Raw genomic sequence first — 20,356 nt, 5'->3', positions numbered from 1 at the left:
ATAAATATGTATGTTCCCTTATTTTCAAGCTGCAGGGAAGCATGTATAAGACAAGAAATGACAATTTTACCTTTTTCTCCCATTGCCCCTATCAATTATTGTAAAAGAGAATTTATGGTGTATGCGTAAGCCCAGCTTAAACATCTCTATGCTAACACATGTAGTACGGGGAATACACAAGAGGAGTTAGAGATGTGTGCAGGCCTGCAGGGCTGTGACCCCATTGGCATTATGGAGACGTGGTGGGATGGCTCCCATGACTGGAGTGTTAGTATGGAAGGATACAGGCTCTTCAGGAAGGACAGGCAGGGGAGGTGAGGAGGGGATATTACCCTCTTATTGTCAATGAGCATCTGGAGTGCATGGAGCTCTGCCTGGGGATGGATTTGGAGCTGACAGAGAGCCAATGGGTCAGGATTAAGGGACAGGTGACAGGTGACATTATAGTGGGGTCTGTTACAGGCCACCTGATCAGGAAGAACAAGCTGATGAGGTCCTCTATAGATAAATAGAAGCAGCCTCACATTCACAGGCCCTGATCCTCATGGGGATCTTCAACCACCCCAATATCTGTTGCAGGGACAGTAAAGCAAGGCACAGGCAATCCAGCAGGTTCCTGGAATGCACTGATGATAACTTCCTTCTCTAAGTGATAGAGGGGCCAATGAGGAGAGGTGCTGTGCTGGACCTCATTCTCACCAACAAGGAAGGGCTAGTGGGGAATGTGAAGCTAAAGGGCAGCCTTAACATGATTGATCATGAAATGGGTGACCATGAAATGGTGCAGTTTAGCATACCGAGGGCAGCCAGGAAGGAGCACAGCAAGCTTGCTACTCTGGACTTTGGGAGAGCAGACTTTGGCCTCTTCAGGGATCTGCTTCATGGAGTACCACAGGACAAATCCCTGGAGGGAGGAGGGTCCAAAGGAAGCTGGTTAATATTCAAGGATCACCTCCTCCAAGCTCAGGAGTGATGCATGCCAACAAAGAGGTCCAGAGAAGGGCCATGAAGATGATCATAAGGCTAGAACACCTCTTCTTTGCAGACACACTGAGAGAGTTGGGGTTGCTCGGCCTGGAGAAGAGAAGGCTCCAGGGAGACCTCATTGCAGCCTTCTAGTACCTAAAGGGGAGCTACAAGAAAGCTGGAGAGGGACTTCTTACCATGAAATTAGTGAAAGAACAAGGAGCGATGGTTTTAAACTAAAAGAGGGTAGATTTAGATAAGACATAGGAAGAAATTCTTTACTCAGATGGTGGTGAGGCACTGGAACGGGTTGCCCAGAGAAGCTGTGGATGCCCCATCCCTGGAGGTTGGAGGTGTCCCTGCCTATGGCAGGGGGTTGGAACTGGGTGATCTTTAAGAACCCTTCCAAGTGAAACCATTCTGTGATTCCGTGTCTATAAAGTGTACAGCTAATAGTTCTCTTCTCATGATTTAGAATCTATGCCAGAAAATCATGTGATATTGTTCTCAGGCACAATATTCAAATTAGTCACTATGATGGCTACTAGCTTGGTCTGTAAGGGCCAGAGCAGTCTGATAAATATCAATTTTGTTTTGCTGTCAGTAGGTATAGATGCCATACATCAAGCAGGCCAGTATGTTTCTTTAATCTTCTAGGAAGGTAAAAAATCATACCAAAAAAAAGTTAAAATTATCAATAAAAGGCATGACTTCATGTTATAAATGAATGATATGTCACTATACGCTAACAAGGAAACTTTGAGAAGAAATTTTTGTGACTAAAGTAACAGCTGTGCTAACAGAGCCACAGAATGGTTTGGGTTGGAAGGGACCCTTAAGGATCATCTACTTCCAACCCCCTCCCATGGACAGGGACACCTTCCACTAGAGTCCACATAAAGCGCTTAGATTAAATTATTAGAACTGACTCCCCTTGAATATGTGATGCACAACTTTAAACTCAAAATACAGTATTTGAGAAAGATGTGCTACTGTGCAGTATTTCAACCCCTGACAAAATGAATTCTGAGATTTTTATTTTCCATTTGGTGTGTTACGGGATACCCTAAGCTCTTGGCATTCTACAGAGACTATGCTTCAATTTAGGTATTTTTAATAAGTCCTCTTCCTTTTTTTCCTTAAATACAGCTTTTGTTAGCCAGCACTAGCTAAACTGGAGACAACAGGGAATACTACTGAGCACAGCAATCCCAACTGTAATTATTATGAACAGGTTGATATATATGCATTATCAGCTACACAATTCATTGGCTTTGCATGAATGAAGACAGAAGTACAGCAGAGCTGCAACACAGGTGGGAGGAAAAGGAAATCAAAAAGTTAGTTATTTGTTAACTTTCTGAAGTGGCTTCACTTCATGGACTGCCTTTTTTCACTCATGGGACTACAGATCATCATTCTGCTCATTAATAGAACAGGAAAACAATGAAGGGATGAAATGAGTAATATATGTGGCAAAATTTCAAACTGCTGTATGTTTGTTCTTGCATATTCATGGCAGCTCTTCTCATGGTGGATTGCCTGTCTTAAGTTTATACTGATTTTAATATATTGTACTATGGAAAATACTAATATAGTGTATGGCATCAAGACATGTAAAAGCAGCTGTTACTCTACAGCAGATAATGAATGTTAAGCATGCCAAACATTTCCTCATAAGACCCCATATGTGCTACATGTGATTTTTTCACAAACTAACCTATGCATTAGGTGTAGAAAATCCAACAAGGAATATGATTCTGCATATGAACAAAAGATTAACAGGTGCTGCCTATATTTTATCAGAATTTCAAAATGGAACTGAGACTGCCACTACCCAGGCCAGCAATAGTCTCTATAAAAAACAAAGTAAACTTTTCAAAGGTTGGTGTAAGTAGACTTTGAGGTCACTTCCCGGAATTTCAACTTTTTTAAAAAACCAAAGGGTGTGAATTTGAAGGTTCCAGTTAGAATTTCCCACATGAAGTTCTTGGGAAAAATATATGCAATTATCTGAAAAATACATGGCACAGAGACTTCAATTAATATAGATAGCAAGGTTCAACAGTAAAATTCCTTATCTGATTATAATAGTTCAAGAAATGCACACAAAGCTCTTTACAGGACAGAATGGTTGAAGCTGAAGATACCTCTGGATATCATCTAGTCCAACCTCTTCTGCTCAAAAAGCAGGATGAATTAGAACAGGCTGTTTAAGATCTTATCCAACTTATCTGGACGAGTCCCAGTGTTCAATCACCCTTAGAGTAAAATTTTCCTCCCACTTCTGTTTAAAAAATTTTCTGAATTTTCTTTTATGTCCATTGCTTCTTGTTCTCTCACTGGACACCACTGAAAATATTCTGCCTCTGTCATCTTGACTTCTTCCCATCAGATATTTATATACATAGGTAATATCCTTGAGCTTTCTTGTCTCCAGGCTTTTGTGAAAGGTAGTTAAAAAGAAGGATGATTCTTACCTTCAATGAACTGTAGAATTCATCCAACACTAAACTCATAGAACAAGTCAGGTTACTGACAGGATGTTTCTTAATTCAGGACATCCTGAAAAGTCTCAAAGTCCTGCATCCACTCTACCGCAAATACAAATGTTTAGATTTTTAAATTAGTACCTTATGAAGATTATTTGTCAAATAATACCTTTTCCTTGACTTACTCAATCCTTTTTATCTCTATGCTAAACATAATACTAAAACAAATTGACATATATATATATATATATAAAGCCATATATTCCTTTATATATATATATATATATACACACACATACACACACATACATATATATACATACACACACACAGGAATTATACACTTTAAGTTAAATTTAAATTGTTTGCCAAAACCCTCTCTCTCATTACCTGTCCACACAGTCAACATCCCAAAGAGCAACATGCTATCCTTTTTCACCTAACCAGATCCTGTAATCTTTCAAAGCCCCTAGGATGCCAGGATATCTTACAGGTTTTGGTTTGTTGACACTGTACAGTTCAAACTATGTGGCTGATTGGATAAGCAGCAGTTTACAGGCAGTGTGTAGTTTCTGCTTTGCAATTGAAATGGTTTTCTTCTTCCTCACTTGAATCAGGCTTTGATTTGGCTAAGTACTACTTCTTCCCTTAATAAATTAGCATAAGCAACAGGGAAGAGGAACAGGGAACTGATCAGAAAGAAAGGATTGTATTCCCAGAAGAAAGGCATCAAGCAACTTACTGTCTCTCAGGTATTAGTTCCATCAACTTTTGTGAAAATTGCTATCACAAATGCACTCAATGGTAGGCTACAACTTGTCGAGTTTCTCAGCTGCTACTTAGAAAATCATGAGATGTGAGCTGGACTGATATAGAAGATGTAGACTAAACTACTTAATTAAACTTTCAATATGTAATTTAAGCACTCTCCATAAAGGCACTAAATTTTCACTTTGAACATCCAAGTGTATTTTGTTCACTGTGATTTTTATTGAACATTACATTGAATGGATTTAATAGTCTAAATCAATATAATTTCAATATTCTTTGACTGTCCTAATTAAAGAAAACGAATGAACTTCAATAATGACTATCATTTCTTTTCAGCTAGTATACATAAGATGACTGACAAACCAGCACAATTTAATGTATAAAGGAAACATTCATAATTATAGACTTGGTCAATAAAAGTGCATCAACTGTGCATCTATCTGACTTCCTAAAGAAACAAGAATGCTAATCAGTTCATTAGGGGCCTCTGGGTTGTGATATTTAGTGACAGGATGTAATAGCCTACTTGTCCATGGAGCCTAATTGTACTCAGGATGAAAAATTATTTCCAACAAAGCACCATCCTTCCTTTTTCAGATTTCCTGCTGATTTCTTTTTATGAGCTGCATGCCTTTCAAGACTTCACCATCATTCAGCTTTCCTTGTCATAGGAATAAAAGTAAAGACAGGTCCAGGCTTCATCATGCTGTGCAGGATTATCTAACCTTTACATCAAACCTTTTTTGCTTCGTAATTTATTGAAGCTCCTGTTTTTCCAAAAGTAAGCTTCTTTAATTAGTGTGTTCACAGACGTTACTAGAAACCATATGAAACTTTACTGTTCTGAAATTACTGCCGTTCTACTGGGAGAGGTAGTAGGTGAGGGCAAACTATTCCTGTTCATGGCATTTTCTGTTCAAAATACTGTTTGAATAGTGTAATATAATGAAATATATAGTATGGCTGGTTTTACTTGTACTGATTTATTTTGAGTAAGATAAAATATTCATCTCACCTGTTTCTGACAGCAATCAATACCCAATGATTAGGGAAAACAAGAAGGAAATAGGGTAAGTATAGCATGGTAATTAAACTAATGTAGTATTTAGCTTCTGACAGTCTCCAGGTTAGTGATTTTCTGAGCTAAAGCTACCTCTGGACTACTGTGTTTTAGAGCTCCAGACATACTGTCTTTAGTTAACTATCTAAGCCTTATATGAAATTCATTTATATTATCGTCTACAACATCTTGAAAATAAATGCTACAGTTTAATCATCTGCTGAGAAAACACTTCTGTTAGTATGTTCTACCCTTCTGGACAGTATTTTACATTGGTTATTTATAAATATGTATAATAATTAATAATTATGTTCCTAGCTTTAGTCTTTGATGGCATACAAAATTACAAGTTTTTGTTTTTTTTTTTTAAACTATATTCTCCTATTTTTTTCCTTTTCCAGTTTCAGAGTCCTGATCTTTTTAAACATTCATCATACAGAAGCTTTTCCCTACTGCTGGTTGTTGTCAGTATTCTCTACTGCATCAACAGGTGTACAGTATACTTTTTGACATGGGGTGAAGGAAGCACAAGATAAGATTTTTCTGATTTTTACAGCAACTTATGTTTTCTGCTTGCTTTTAACTAGAGTTGTTTACAAGAACTTTTCTTATTCTTCATATACAGGGATGGAATTTTAACTCTGTGAAAAGTTATGCTATTTACTGACAACGGTCCACCCATTTCCCTCTTTGGCTATTGTATTTTAGCTTCTTGCACTACTATGACCTATTCTATCTCAAATGCAATTTATAACCTTCGATCACACTATTCCACTAACTTTCTGCCATCAGGTTTCAGAAATTCCCAATATGTCAGTAACACAAAGGGAAATAAGGCATCCTACTTAATCACTTTTTTCAGATGTTCAACAGCAGCACAGATTTATTTCTCAACTTACTTTTCTGTGCTTTCCTTCTTAAGCAGGAAACTAATTTCTTCAGGCTATCCTTCACTCACTCCCAAGTGCGTTTTGTTACCTTCTTTCATACCTGTTTTGTAGGTATGGAGTAGGTTTAGATTGAATATTAAGAATAATTTCTTCACAGAAAGGGTGACTAGGAATTTGAACAAGGTTGCCCAGGGAGATGGTTGAGTCACCATTCCTGGCAGTATTTAAGAGATGTGTGGATTTAACACTTGACGTATTAGGTTGATGGTTGGACTTGATGATCTTTTCCAACCTAAAAGATTCTATGGCTCTATGATTATAACCACATCTCTAAAGGCAGCTGTATATTAATTTATCTGTTACTTCAAACCCTAGTCCTCAGCTTAAAAATGTAAAAGGTTATAGGGTATTTTAAATGCCAGAATCATAATGTTTTTAGATTAAGAGGAGTCTAACCTTTTTCACAGATTTAATTTCTTCATAAACTTCATAGACCACACATCATTTTCTTAACCAAGCACAGACAGACTAGCTTTATTTCTGAGAATGCTGTCATGGATATGTTTCCCTTTAACCTCCTAGCAATACTTTGCCTCTTGGCTTTCAAAACCACTCTCCAAGTTCTCTTCTACACTATTGGCTTCTTCAGATACAAAACTTATGTTTCACCCTACAGAGACACCATGCTGGTGGGTAGCAACAAATCTCTCAAAACCACATTGAGCTGGAAAAGAAAGGCACTGACAGCAACAACAACAAAAAACAGGACTACTTCACCAACAAAATACATGACCTTACAAAAATTAGTAATAACATTGAAAGGTTACTGATACCTCAGAGAGTCCAGAGAAGGCCTAAAGCCAAGTTGTATGCACTTTGGTTGCAGCTAGTCTACTGAAGAGGGAATTGGCCCTAATGCAGCAATGACAAAAGCTAGTATATCCACTTGGCCTCAGGGCCTCTTGCCATCTTTTATTTAAGAGTATTAGATTAATCAAAAGCAACGAATAACTGTCTCCCGAGTCCTCCTATACATAGCAAAGTAGTCTTCCAGTTAGGTAATAACCTAACTATACCTACTACGGAAATCTGAACTTGTCTCTCTCTCTCTGTATGCCAATATTTTTGCTTCCAGCATGTTCTTTGTGCCAAGCATATATGGCCAACACCTAGTAGGGAGGTTTAAGTTAAAGATAAATTTTCTTGTAGAATGACCTTCCTGTCACAAGGTTTCTTATGAGAGAAACAGGCAGTTAAGTTGGCCGTAGGGTTTGGAATAAATAGTGAGAAGAGGAATTTTGACAAAAATAAAACCAGAAACCTGTTTTCATAAGCTATGAATCTCATTTCAGCAATACGAGAAATTTTGTTTTCATGGTTGCATGTACAAAATCATTCTCAATGGTAATGCATACACTGCCAAACAAACAAACTCAAGGTGATGTACATACTTCTCTAATATATTCTTATGAGAAAAATCAATTAAAGTCAAGTGCTTAACAGTCCTATTTTAACTACTTTTCACTAAGACACTTATACACAGAATAAGACCTGACAGCATTTTTCCCCTCATTCTATTCATTACAGATGAATAGTTTAATTAGGCTGTTCATGTATTTAGTTTTTGAGAGAAGAGACTTATATTTTTTTCAGAAATAAATGCTACAGACTAGATAAAAGCTAGGCAAAGACATTTAAAGTTTAAAGTAGTGCAGTTAAACTACTTCTGTGTGTGCTTTTTTTTAAGGAATACTCCAAAGGATATAGACATTTTTGCTACAAACTTATCGTGCTTATCTTCAGCAACTGGAAAAGTCTGCAAATCCTTCTCAAGCTGTTGGAGTTGCCTCTCCATATGCTTCAGGCTCTTCTCCAGGTTTTCTGCTGAGACTAAAATACAGTACATTAACTCTGTTAACACCTTAAGTGAGAAACATTGTTTGTAAAATATGCAAGATAAACCCTTATCCAAATCAGCATACATTTTAAATTCTGAAATAAAAGCAGACTGACCAAATTACAAGATGAGGGAAGCCACTTTCCAATGCTCAGTTCTCCTCGCTTACACAGTTGCTTCATTCTGATTAGATGAATGCTGTTTGAATGCTGAATTTTGTTTTATTCTTATGCTTAAGATATAGTACTGCTACTAACAGTCTGTTTTAAATAACCTGAGATATACATATGCCAGTCTGTCTCTTCTGATTAACTAGAGGGAAAGTTTTGAAATGACTCCAAGTACCACAGAGCTTTCCTAAATCTCATTCTGTTAAAACAGAAAAAATACCAACATTTGTATGGTAGATCATGAAGAAAATAAGACTCTCAAAAACAGAGAAAATGGGGCCATTAAACACCTGTGTTTGAAACTGAAAACTCAACTTCTTTGTTTGATAGCACAATACCTAATAAAAAACACAACAAAATCTACCAGAGCCAAAGTGTTTTTCAAGGTAGAGGGAACTACAGACACTGAGGTGAGCCAGAACAACATAGCGCTTCGGAGAATGAAAAGAGCAAAGAGAAAACATGAGGGATTTATAGCAGGATGCAGAAAAACTGTAAACTTTCTTTATCAGAAAAAGAGAAATTCAACTTCCATGCATTCCTTCAAGTGTTCGGAAGTTGAACACTTGATCTGTAAATAGTTGTTTAAAATATCAAGTCCATAATGGTAAGATCAGGGTAACTCCTGTTAGCATGTATTCCAGCCTGGACTTACAGTATTGAAGTCAGTTAAAACTTATTTCCTGTCTGTTTATGAAGTAAAATTAACACTTCAACATGTTCCATTGAAAAAAATATTTAGAGAAGAACATACTTTGAATTTTAGTCCAATGGCATACCTTACTTTTTTTTCCATCATTTGTTCCGTTCACAATATCCTGTACCTATAAGCATAAAGTTACCTTCATCTACAAAAACCCTGGATAAAGTTTTTGGCCCTATGAAGACAGTAAGATCTGCAATGGATCCATGATTTCCTCCTGAGTAGCATTATGTGATAGAAAATGAGATACACTCACTGCACACATCTTTCTCCCAGAGAAGTCTGACAAGGGTCCCCAAATGACTGGATTAAAATGTTGCATAGCAACTACAATTCCATTCATAACAGAAAGGTTAACACAAGTATAAAATGATCAATGATCACCTGTGAAAATGCTAATGCAGCCTAAAAAAAGCCATTTCTATACAATCATCATTCTTAAAAAGAATAAGGGAATATAAATGTATGTTCACATTATAATTTATAACTCAATTCAGCTTATAATCATAATTTAAAGAATCCGCTGTTTACTCTAACTCACTGCTTTCCAACGGTATGTCAGACATGGCAGATTTTCACCCAGTGACTGGCAAACACCAATCATCACCAGATAGGTCATTTAGCTAGTTAAGAAACTGTTTCAGAAACAGAGCTAAAATTAGAAGGTGCCAATGCTGACTACAGATGTGTTTCAGTCTTCACAGGTTTCAGAAACCAACCAAACCAACCTGTTTTTAATATAAAGTCATATTTTTGCTGGCAAAAGAAGCCTTTGGGAGTGGGCACACACAACTTTAAGACACAAATTTACTTAGAAAGCTGCTAAGAAACACAGAATATATACCTTGTATTAACTACCAAAATCAGATAGTTAATATGATAGTTCTTCACAAAATAGCTTGTCTTGCCTTAAAATGAGTTCATAGCAGAAAATTAAGTTAACATACATAATATGAGAATGATAAAACCCAGCAAATACACAGGTTTTAAAAAAATATGCAGGTAGCAGCTGAGAAAGAGTCACTTTCTTTTTGCCAGATTAATAAAAAGGATCTCAGTGCCTAGAGCTGATTAACAGGCTGTATTATAACTCGGTGACAAAGCACTGAGATTTTCAAATTCTTGCTTTCAGCAAAGCCATTTTTTATTTTGTTTCCTTTAGTTCTTTTGCCCTTGAACAGATATGTATTTGATCAAGAATTTTACATCTCTGCCTCATTCTGTAGCTGGTTGTTCTTTTTCTCTCTGTCATGATTTTAAGTCGTTCCTCAGTATAAACATTCAGCATTCCTGTCATTTCAGCAATGCGCATCTACTAGATATATTTTCCTCTAAGACTATACTTCTGTTGATAGTCTCACATAGAGGCTAGCTTGCAACATATCGGTATGAGTTTGGAATTATTGTCTTAGCAACTTTAAATTAAGTGAAAATAGTTGAAAAAACAAAACTACAAGTCTAATCAGCCCTTGAAAAAAGATCCCATGAAATACTTACTGACATTCACCCATGCCCTCTAGAAAATACAGTAAAAAATCTGAAGTGACATAGAAGAATGGAAGAAGAGGAAAGGGGGCCAGAGGGAACAAACTTTTACCCCTAATGCTGAGAGGATTCATATATAAACCCAAGCAAATCTGAAGTGAACAACTGATATAATACGTTTGGAAACTAAGTGAAAGATGAGGGGTTTGAATATTAGTGAGCCCACAAAAGCAAGTTGCTTGATGAAATACAATGCATGCGTGCCTGAAGAATATCTCATTTATACCCTCTGAACTCTCTTATCCTTGTCAAAAAAAATTAAAGACAGTAATTAGACTTCCTCACTTTCTGCTTTTCAGGGTTGAAACAACTTTGTTCTTAATGTTTCCTCTCTTGATTCACATTTTCTAATACCATGACTATTCCAGAAGCCTCTGTACCTGCATCTGTATTAAAACCTCTCTACATACCATTTCAGGCTCACCAGCCCTTTTAATGTTTGCATTTCTATTCCTGCTGGAAATACCTTATCTGATTATCTTCAGGTAAAATATCCTTTTTTTTCTTGACCAGAGCTCTTATTACAGTATCAAGATGCATGATCTTGTACTTGATACTATCGACTTTCATTTCTTTTACTCTACATCCTCGGGACCATTCAGTAATGACAATCTAATCTTCCTCTCCACTGACAATACTGCCTTACTGTATGTCAGATAAGTTTGTTGCTTCGATACCACAATTTTATTTTGTTGCCATGTTCCTTTTAGACAGCACTGTACGTTTCTTTCACTTTTTATTCTAATGAATGATTTTCCATTTTACATAATATCAAGTGATTTTCTGAAGTCAAGATAGATTTCATGTGTCCAGAAAAAAAAAAAAGTCAAAGCTAGCAAATTACTCTATTACTTTTTCTATTCATTTTCATTTTATGCCATTCTGATTAACCTCCACATGTTTGATTATTCTTTCCTCCAAAAACTTTCATATCATTAAGGTCAGATAAAGAGATGTGTAATTGCCTAAAATCAATCCTTTTTGCTCAGTTTCTTAGATGTTCTGTAATCATACAACACTATTGTAGCCACAGTAAAACTTGGTAAAAATCGTACTTATTGAACTTTTAGTTCCATATTTCAGTTATCTCAGAATGCAGAAATGGAAAATGGTATTTACAACATGAGTATATGGAACTCTTATTTTCTTTAAACAAATTTCTATGGAAACCCTTTCCTCACCCCCACCTCCAGATCATTATTCTTGCTTAAAACTAAAGCAATATTTCTTCTAGCTTTGTGACAACACCCCTTTCATCTCTAATCCTAGAAATAACTCTTTAAAGCAAAGCAGTACTACTTGTGTTCTCCTTCATTTATATTGCTGCAAACCTTCAGTTACATTTTGCAACAGATATTTCAGCTGGTATTTTAGAAATCCCACATGCTGCCCAACCTATATGACAGTTTTCTTGGTCACCATCCCCATACCAATACAATCATCTTCTCGCCTACGGCTGTTTAGCTTTTTTTGTGCTATTCTGGCCACTACATTCTGAGGTGGAGAGAGTGACAGTGACATGCTGATCTCTGGCCTGATGTGGAAAACTGTACCATGCAAAAAAAGATTCTGACAATGTTTGAACTTCACGGATACTGGAGAGTGGACAAAGCCCACTGAGTGATTCTGTAAAATTGTCAATACACTATTAATGTAGTATTTGTTTAGTATCATCGAATGACAAAATATAGCCTTAAAAAAAAAAAAAGCAAAACAAAGCAAACAAGAAAAACCTTCATTGTCAGATGGTCTAGAGCACTAACACAGAAATAGTATGTAAACACAGAGGCAAAGTATTAGGAGGTTTCTGTAAACACCAGCTATAGTTAGTGGAAAGAGCTCAGCTATAGTCTCAGCTATCCATTAACTGCAATAAAATGTAGTTGGATATATTCACTCAAGGTCACAGACGAAGACTAAAAATACAGCATGCATGCTTTATTGTTCCCAAGATGACCTCCTTCTCTTGCCTTCTACAGACATAGTCTTTTTTCTTGACTTTTCTTTTTTTTAAATAGGTGCTATACATTACTCTTGCTGATTTTTTTTTTTCCCAAAGCTCTGATAATGGAATTGCCTCTCAAACCTGAGGACTTTCCCTTCTGTAGGCACAGCAGCCTCCAGCTGCACACATGAAAGCAAAAGCTCTCTAAGCAGGATTTAATTAATTTTCTCCTGTTTTGAATTCAAATGTAAGCACAGTAATGTAGCATAACTGGTAAACAATGTATAGACACTTTTGTACCCAGGTTCCTAGTAACAATGGTACTATTACCTCTAGGAATAGACCTTAGACCTTATACTAGCTGAGCCCTATAGTAACTGCACAAGATCCCTGGTCTGCTATCTTGAGAACTTTCTGTGCAAAAAGAAGCTTGGTACCACGTCTATTTTTATGATGCACAGTTAAAGCTCAAAACATGAAAATATGGGCAAAAGTTGAAAACTGATTCCCCTAAGTGATGAATAATTGACCAGCAGTGAATTGTCTATCATTGGATTGCTGTTGAAAGGAAGAAGCAGCTGCTAACCAAGGGGAAAAAATGACCAAGTAGCAAGATATGACACCTGCCACAGCACAGGAAAATAATATCCCTGTGTTGCACAGTACACGTGGATAATTTGGAGGAGGGAGAGAAAGACAACACGTGCATCAGTTTTGTTTTCCTTCACTGAAGAGCTTTTGAGCCTCATCACCTCACCCCTTGGGAACCAAGACCATGAAGTACTGTGCTGACTGCAGGGTATATATATTCACAGCTAATTTGGGATATCATTGTTAATAACTGCTTTCACCATGCAGTAATATTGATTTATAATAATTAAGAATGAACCATCAGCATAAAATGTTAATAAATATCAGTCCAGTAAAGTTTTAAACATTAAAACTGATCATATTTATCAGTCTTCTAAACAATGCCAACACTGCAATCTCTAATCTTAAAATAGCTGTACAAGTAGAGAGACACACACATATAGATGCACTTGCAACACTTGCTTATTAAACTTTCTCATCTTCAAGAGTCTAAACATCTTCACAATTTATTCATATCCAATTCTTTTCTATAACATTGCCCTTTCTGCCATTTTAATGCTTCTCTTGCAAACGATTTCTGCATAACTTACTTGATGTTTTTGATTTGTCTTCTAGCAGATATCTACCCTTTTCATTATTCCAGTACATAAATAATACTCTATTTGTCTAAATCTCACTACTGCTTAATACTCTTTTTACTCTTGAGTCTCTCTCTCTCTCTTTTTTTTTTTTCCCAGAAAAGCCATTAAAAATAATTTTCAGATTACAGACGTGGGAGAAAAACAAACAAAAAAAAAAGAAAAAAAAAAAAACAAAAAGAAAAAAAAAACCACAGACTTCTGCTTGGTAACAAGTCTTCCAGTTATTTTGCATGGTCATCATTTGTGAAAACTACCATTTAAGGTAGATGAACATCCCAAATGTAACTGTAAGTAAACTGTAAAATAAACCTTGCATTTAAAAAGGGCACCTTTCTCTCAAAATAAAATAAAATGAAAATTAAGATAAGGTGTTCAGCATATTAGTTACAAATATTGTTCAAATAAAGCTCTGAATGGATGACTATTTCACATCTCAGTCTGCTATGAGAACTTACATAATTGTGCAACCTGCAAAACAGGAATCATCTGTTGATTTTGGTACTGATTGAGTGTAATGGAGTACGGAGTAACTCATGAAGTTTGTACTGTTTTCTGAACATACAAAAAAGCCATCCAACAAACAGATATCCTGGTTACCCTGTGAATGTGCTACTTAAAATAAGAAAATAAGATAAAACAAAAAGCCCAAGCAATCAAGCAATACATAATGGAAATATTTTTTTTTCATACTACTTAGAAATTTGCTGTAAACTTTTCAAAATTCCGTAATAAGAAAAATGTTCTTTTTGACATATAAATTGTGCTTAGCACATACATTAATATTGCTCTCTCAAGCTGTCCTAATGTTTTTAAATGTTGGAGGTGGGAGTGTTGTGCATTTTAATGAACCTAGATTAAACTTCACTCTCAGACTTGGTCTCTTTGTGCCATAGATGGGGATCAGAAAAAGCAAATACTAGACAGAAGCAGTGATTCACAGAATCAAGGATTGGTTGAGGTTGGAAGGGACCTCTGGAAGTCATCTAGTCCAATCTCCTGCTCCAGCAGGGACACCTACAGAAGGTTGCCCAGGACCATGTCCAGACAGCTTTCAAGATCTCTGTGGAGGGAGAGTTCACGTGTCTGGGCAACCTGTGCCTTTGCCCCACCAGTGAGTATGCTGGGGATGGGCAAGAAACTGGGAGGGAACACAATCAGGCCAGCTGACCCCAACTGATTGTTCCATACTGTACAACATTGTGCTCAGCAATAAAAGCTTGGGGGAAAGAAGCAGGAGGGGAGACATTTGGAGTTATGGCATTTATCTTCCCCGCTGTTACGTATGATGCTCTGCTTTCATAGGCATAGCTGAACACCTGCCTGCTGATGGGAAGTAGTGAATGAATTCCTTGTATTGCTTTATTTGTGTGCACAGTTTTTGCTCTCCCTAGTAAACTATTTTAGCCTATGAGTTCTCTCCTTTTACTCTCCAGATTGTCTTCCCCATCCCACTGGTGAGGAGCAACTGAGTGGCTATGTGATCAAGTGGTGCTTAGCTGCTTACTGGCATTAACACACAAAACAAGACATTACAGAAAAGATGAGGTTAAAATACTTCTAATATCAAAAATTACTATGTGATAATGAAAATAAAAAAAAAAAAAACTACAATTGTATGCATTAACAAAAGTGTGAATAGTAAATATACATGTATTAGCAAAAGAGAGTTCATGCAGCAAACACGTTAAGTATCTAATCCCCAAAATTGTTAAGACAAATTCTTCCTCTTCTTCACTTAAATTCAATGCTTATGTGTTTACCAGTACTTTCCCAAGATTTATTTTTCTTTTCCTTCGTTCAGTGAACATCGAGTAACATTTAACTAAACATTTACAATTCTCACCTGGAAAGCTAACTAATAGCAACACTTGCAATTTATTACTATATGAGTTTTTCTTCCGAAATATATCAAAATTACAATTTGGTTCCTAGTTTAAAATATATATATCTAATTATTCGTGAAAAAAAAGTCTCAAAAATGAGAAAACAGCTAATCTACTTATAAAGTAACATTGAGTGATGACTTTTAGAGGAAGAAAAACTTGCAGTTTTACACTGTTACTAAAATGTCAAAGGAACACTATATATGGTTACCTGTAAGGCCTGAGTAAATTATAGTCAATCAAAGAAAACAGCAGCCTGAGTAAATGCAATATAAATCCTTAGAATACCATAAAATAAGAAATTAGTGAAGTGCACTAAATTACAAAATATTTCTCATCTGGAATACTAATAGAAAAGTAGGAAAGTCATTACATTTAAAAGAAGAGACAGCTTTAATTATATGAATCTTCAGAAACTGTCATATCAGTAAGCTCATTAGCCACAATGAAAGTTCCTCCTGCTGATCTAAAAGTACTTAAAAAACAGGATTTGTTATACTTCAAAGCAAAAAGGTATCTTTAATTCATGTACTGTACCAGTGAATTAAGCCTACTTCTAGTATTACAAAAGTAAAAACTGTAACTTTAGCATGTAATGGGAAAAGAAGGGCAAATTAAATACCCTGAAGTAAACTACAATTGCACAGGTAAAATAAATGTTCTTTGCTGCTTCCCTGTCAAAACTGAATTAAAAAAATTGAAATATATTTTTCCAAAGGAGTAATTAATTTACATATTTTGAATGTTTTCCAATTTATAGCGTACCATAAACCACATGTTGGCTTCACAACCTTCTCACTGCTTTTAAAGTCTTGCAAGTGATGTTAACAGTTTAATGTACAACATTAATGTACATCACTGTTTAAAGAAATGGAATGAGCAAAAATTTATCTTGTAAAAAGGATAAAAAAAATAAATTGCTAAACATTTCAATGTTCTAATGTTCACATCAGAAATAACTTGACAGAGAAGTTCTAAGAATGAGCTTATATCTTCTATGAAATATGAAAAGATATAAGGTAGGCTACAAATGGGCTGTCTGATAAAAAGACAGTTGTGTCATTAAAGAATTCTAAAAGGGAGAAATTTGTAGAAGACTGTCAACAACGACACGATGGTGGGAGAAACTGAAGATCAAACCTAAAAACAATAAATAAGCAACATGCGTAGTATAATTCCATTTTTATATAGCGTGTTCAACTTAAAATTAAGGTGCAAGTGCCATTTGAGCAACATTAACAGAAAACCTTTATTATAATTTAAAGGACACTAGCAAATAATAGCTTTATCCCGCCTATAAAATGTGAAATCAATGTATTTATGGAAATAAATATACAGAGAGGAAATAAAAACAGGTCACAAAAAAAAATGCTTGCAACAAAGAAAAATATATGAAAAAATATTCTTATGAAATTTCACTAATTTATTCTTGGGAATCAGTTTTAAAAATTACTCCAGGGCACAAAGTTCAGTAAAACCTTGAAGAGAAGGGCATTCCACCACCTCCACAAGACACTAACCATTGCTAGGACAAATGGCAGAGAACAAGATTTAGAGAACAACACTGAAAGAAAATATGGACAAAATGGTTCACAAAAAAAAAAAAAGATCATTATATGAACTAAGCCCAGCAAATTATGATGCATTTTTTCACCCAACAGGTTTCACTAACAAAGCAGCATATATGTAAACATAAAAGTCCTAGCAGATGACAGAATAAAAGCCAGGCAGGCTTCTTTCCTTCAGCACTGTCAGCAACCTATAAACCTTAAATGTAACCTTTGGATCCAGCAGTTCTTCAAACTTACTGGAAGTCTAAACTGCAGCCACAATATACAACTCAGGAAGGATTATTCTTGTTAAGTGCCAACTACTGTTCCCTGGCATGGAAGAGTAACTATAAGCCCTATATTCAAATTTTACTCTAATATAACCATAATTTCTTCTGTAAAAAGTGTATTTGGCTAAATGATCATGAAGATAAATGATTTTGGTGACTTCTCCTCTATTGCTCTCCCTAGCAGCCATAATGACTCTTTGTAATATCCACTGTGTTTTCTGGCTCACTGTAGAAGCCACAAGGTGAATTATTCACCATTATTCTTGGCCAACTTGTTAGTCTTCATCAGCCTGTCCATAGGTTACATCAAACCAGGTGTGCCCATTATGTCAGAACCAAAGACTTTTTTTTTTTTTTTAACTGACCTGTTGGTAAGCTCAAGAAGAAATAAGAACTTCATTAAAAATTTACTGTACAAATCTAAGTGCATATTAAATCAACTTGCTTGATAAAAATATACTTCTGTAAAAGCACTAAAAGGTTTTAAAATTACATGAACCATATGTAGTCTTTGGGATCTGCTGGATTTTCCAAAAAGGTAGTGCTGAAGGAGTCTTCAAGAGAGAATGGACTTTTACAGGTAGGGAACCCAGCATATAGCAAGACTGTCATACAGTGAAACTGAAATGCAAAATATGTCTCATATAATACACTGAAGTAAACTCAATGTATAAACTTGAAAACAAGGTCATTGATTTTCATCCTACAACATACTCAGTGAGATCAAAGATTCATCAAATCAATATCAGATAGCTAAAAAAAGAACAGAAAACCTGGACTAACTGGTGATTTTACTGACTGGACTTTGAATGGTCAGTGTTTATATCTCAGAAGCTTTACAAAAGACAGTCAACAGCTTCATAGAGGATGGTTGTCTATACTGAAATAATGGCTAGTAATATGGACCATTTTAGTTATTCTGGCTGATATAATAAATTCAAGCACAATAAAGCCAATAATATATGATTAAGGAAAAATCAGTTGCCAGTTAACAGCAGGTTCTATGAAAATAACACATAATAAATATATATAAAGAAGGAAATAAAGAAGGAAATCCTATTTTCAGTGCAAACAGTTAGATGAGGGACTTAAAGCATTTGACAGATATTTAAACATACTTGAACTTCTAAATGGTTATAATCCACTAACCATAATTGGAAACTTTAGGAACCATGATAACAGAAAGCAAACGCAGTGTGAGTGACCACTATCTCGAGTTCTCTCTATCCGGAACAGTTTTTGGAAATCTGCAGCCTAAATCTGGAAGGCTGAATGAGGCACAAGAGCAATAGTGTACAGCGCAATACAGATAAACAGCAATATTCTCTAAACTGACATAAACTAGAAAATGATTAACTGAGACAGCCCATCCAATCTTCTTTCTGCAAAAGTATGACAGTGCTGGGGTGGTGTCAGTTTCTAACTCCATGCTTAGTCAGTTTAAATTACTTAGTCTGTGACATAATATGCAGAAGGATCTCTTAATTACTAAATTAAATGTAAAAAATCTGCTGCTGCTTATACTGAGATTCACTACACTCTACACTGCATGATGAAGCGGTAAAAAAGCAAGTCATTTTACAGACTTCCAACGCTACTGTTGCATGAGAAATATACATACAGGGAAGACAAAAGTGTTCAGATTCACAATTAGAAAAGATTGAATGACGGTATGATAGACTTTCAGAGTTTCTGAACTACAAGACACTCAGTAATAATGCTGTATAAAAGACTGAAAGATGAATATAGTTTAAGATCTTTTAATAGAAAAAGACTTTTAAAAGAAATCTGTTTTGGACAATAAGTCTCAAAGATACGTTAGAAGAAATGTAATGGAAAATCCTGTAGTTAATGAGAGGACTGAATTATACATATTATGTTAAACAACACTTGCAGCAGCTCAAAATTTTGATCTATGACTTGAAGACTATTAATGTGCACTTAAAAATGTTAGCATAAAACAAACATATTAAAAACACACTGCAATGCACTCAGAATCAAAATTTTAAATTACTTATACAAACCTTTACAGGTTAGTTATACGAACCTTTACTAGCTTTATCTAAATGTTGAAAATCCTCAGTAAAATTCAGAACATCCTGATAGCTTTCTTCACACACTTCTACAAGAAAATGGAGCAATGTTGTTTTTTGATCTGCTGACTTCGTATCTTTCAGCTAGACAGGAAAAAAAAAAAAGTTAAAATGCTGAGAATTAGATTACCTCAATATTTTGATAATTAATACATATTACTAATTGTGAATACAAAAAAGATAAGAATAAACTGTTGAACTTGAACAGCTCCCAAAGAAAACCCTAAGTAATGGATTTTTTTATTTCCACCCTTGCCAAAAATTCCTAGGAAAAAATATATTAAATATTTTCCTCTATATACAATATTTGAGTTCTGTACTCGGAAACAGTAAACACTTCTCTTTTAAAATATAATTATTTAAGCAATATAGCAATGTTTGTGAAACTGAAAAGACTTACAGAAGTGCAAACAAACAAAAATTCAGAACTAAATCAGCAAATTCTAACAATGAATGATGAACACACCCACTCCATTACATGATTTCTTATATATGAGGCTAACCCTACCCTACTATGATGTATGTGGTGAAAACTACAGTTTCAGCCTTCACCAAGTTCTAGTTGTTCTCAACTCTCAACAAGGGCAAGTGAGTTCACAGACTTGACTGTTCAAAACCTCTGACTTCCAAAATTGTTAAACATTTAACTTCTCTGCCTGAATCATTTATACATACAAAATGATTTTAAGTCTGTCCATTTAAAACTTGCATCTATTTGTGTAAAAACACTAACTGACAATAAGCAAACATTCACTCATACATTTCTGCTGTAGCCATCTCTGCTTACGTGAGACTTTCAAATCCACAGAGAGATTTTTAGAAATAGAAAATTGCATTATATATCATTCTAAAATGGCATCTCATATCAA

The 20,356-nt window shown here is 35.4% G+C and overlaps 1 protein-coding gene across 3 annotated transcripts in view; it reads right to left on the bottom strand.

The window, feature by feature from the left end:
• Nucleotides 1–20,356, bottom strand: part of DIAPH3 (diaphanous related formin 3) — a 233,767-nt gene that overhangs the window by 82,494 nt on the left and 130,917 nt on the right. For all 3 annotated transcript variants that reach the window (XM_027472667.3, XM_027472654.3, XM_072032512.1), the window contains 2 exons: nucleotides 19,442–19,571; nucleotides 7,945–8,069 (listed from right to left, as the gene is read on the bottom strand). In XM_027472667.3, coding sequence (XP_027328468.3) covers nucleotides 7,945–8,069; nucleotides 19,442–19,571 — 255 coding nt within the window. The remainder of the gene's footprint in view (nucleotides 1–7,944; nucleotides 8,070–19,441; nucleotides 19,572–20,356) is intronic.

Source organism: Anas platyrhynchos, chromosome 1 (genome assembly GCF_047663525.1).
Source record: "Anas platyrhynchos isolate ZD024472 breed Pekin duck chromosome 1, IASCAAS_PekinDuck_T2T, whole genome shotgun sequence".
NCBI lineage: Eukaryota > Metazoa > Chordata > Aves > Anseriformes > Anatidae > Anas > Anas platyrhynchos.
Note: the sequence above shows the minus strand (reverse complement) of the source record. Positions and strands in the feature narration are given on the sequence as shown.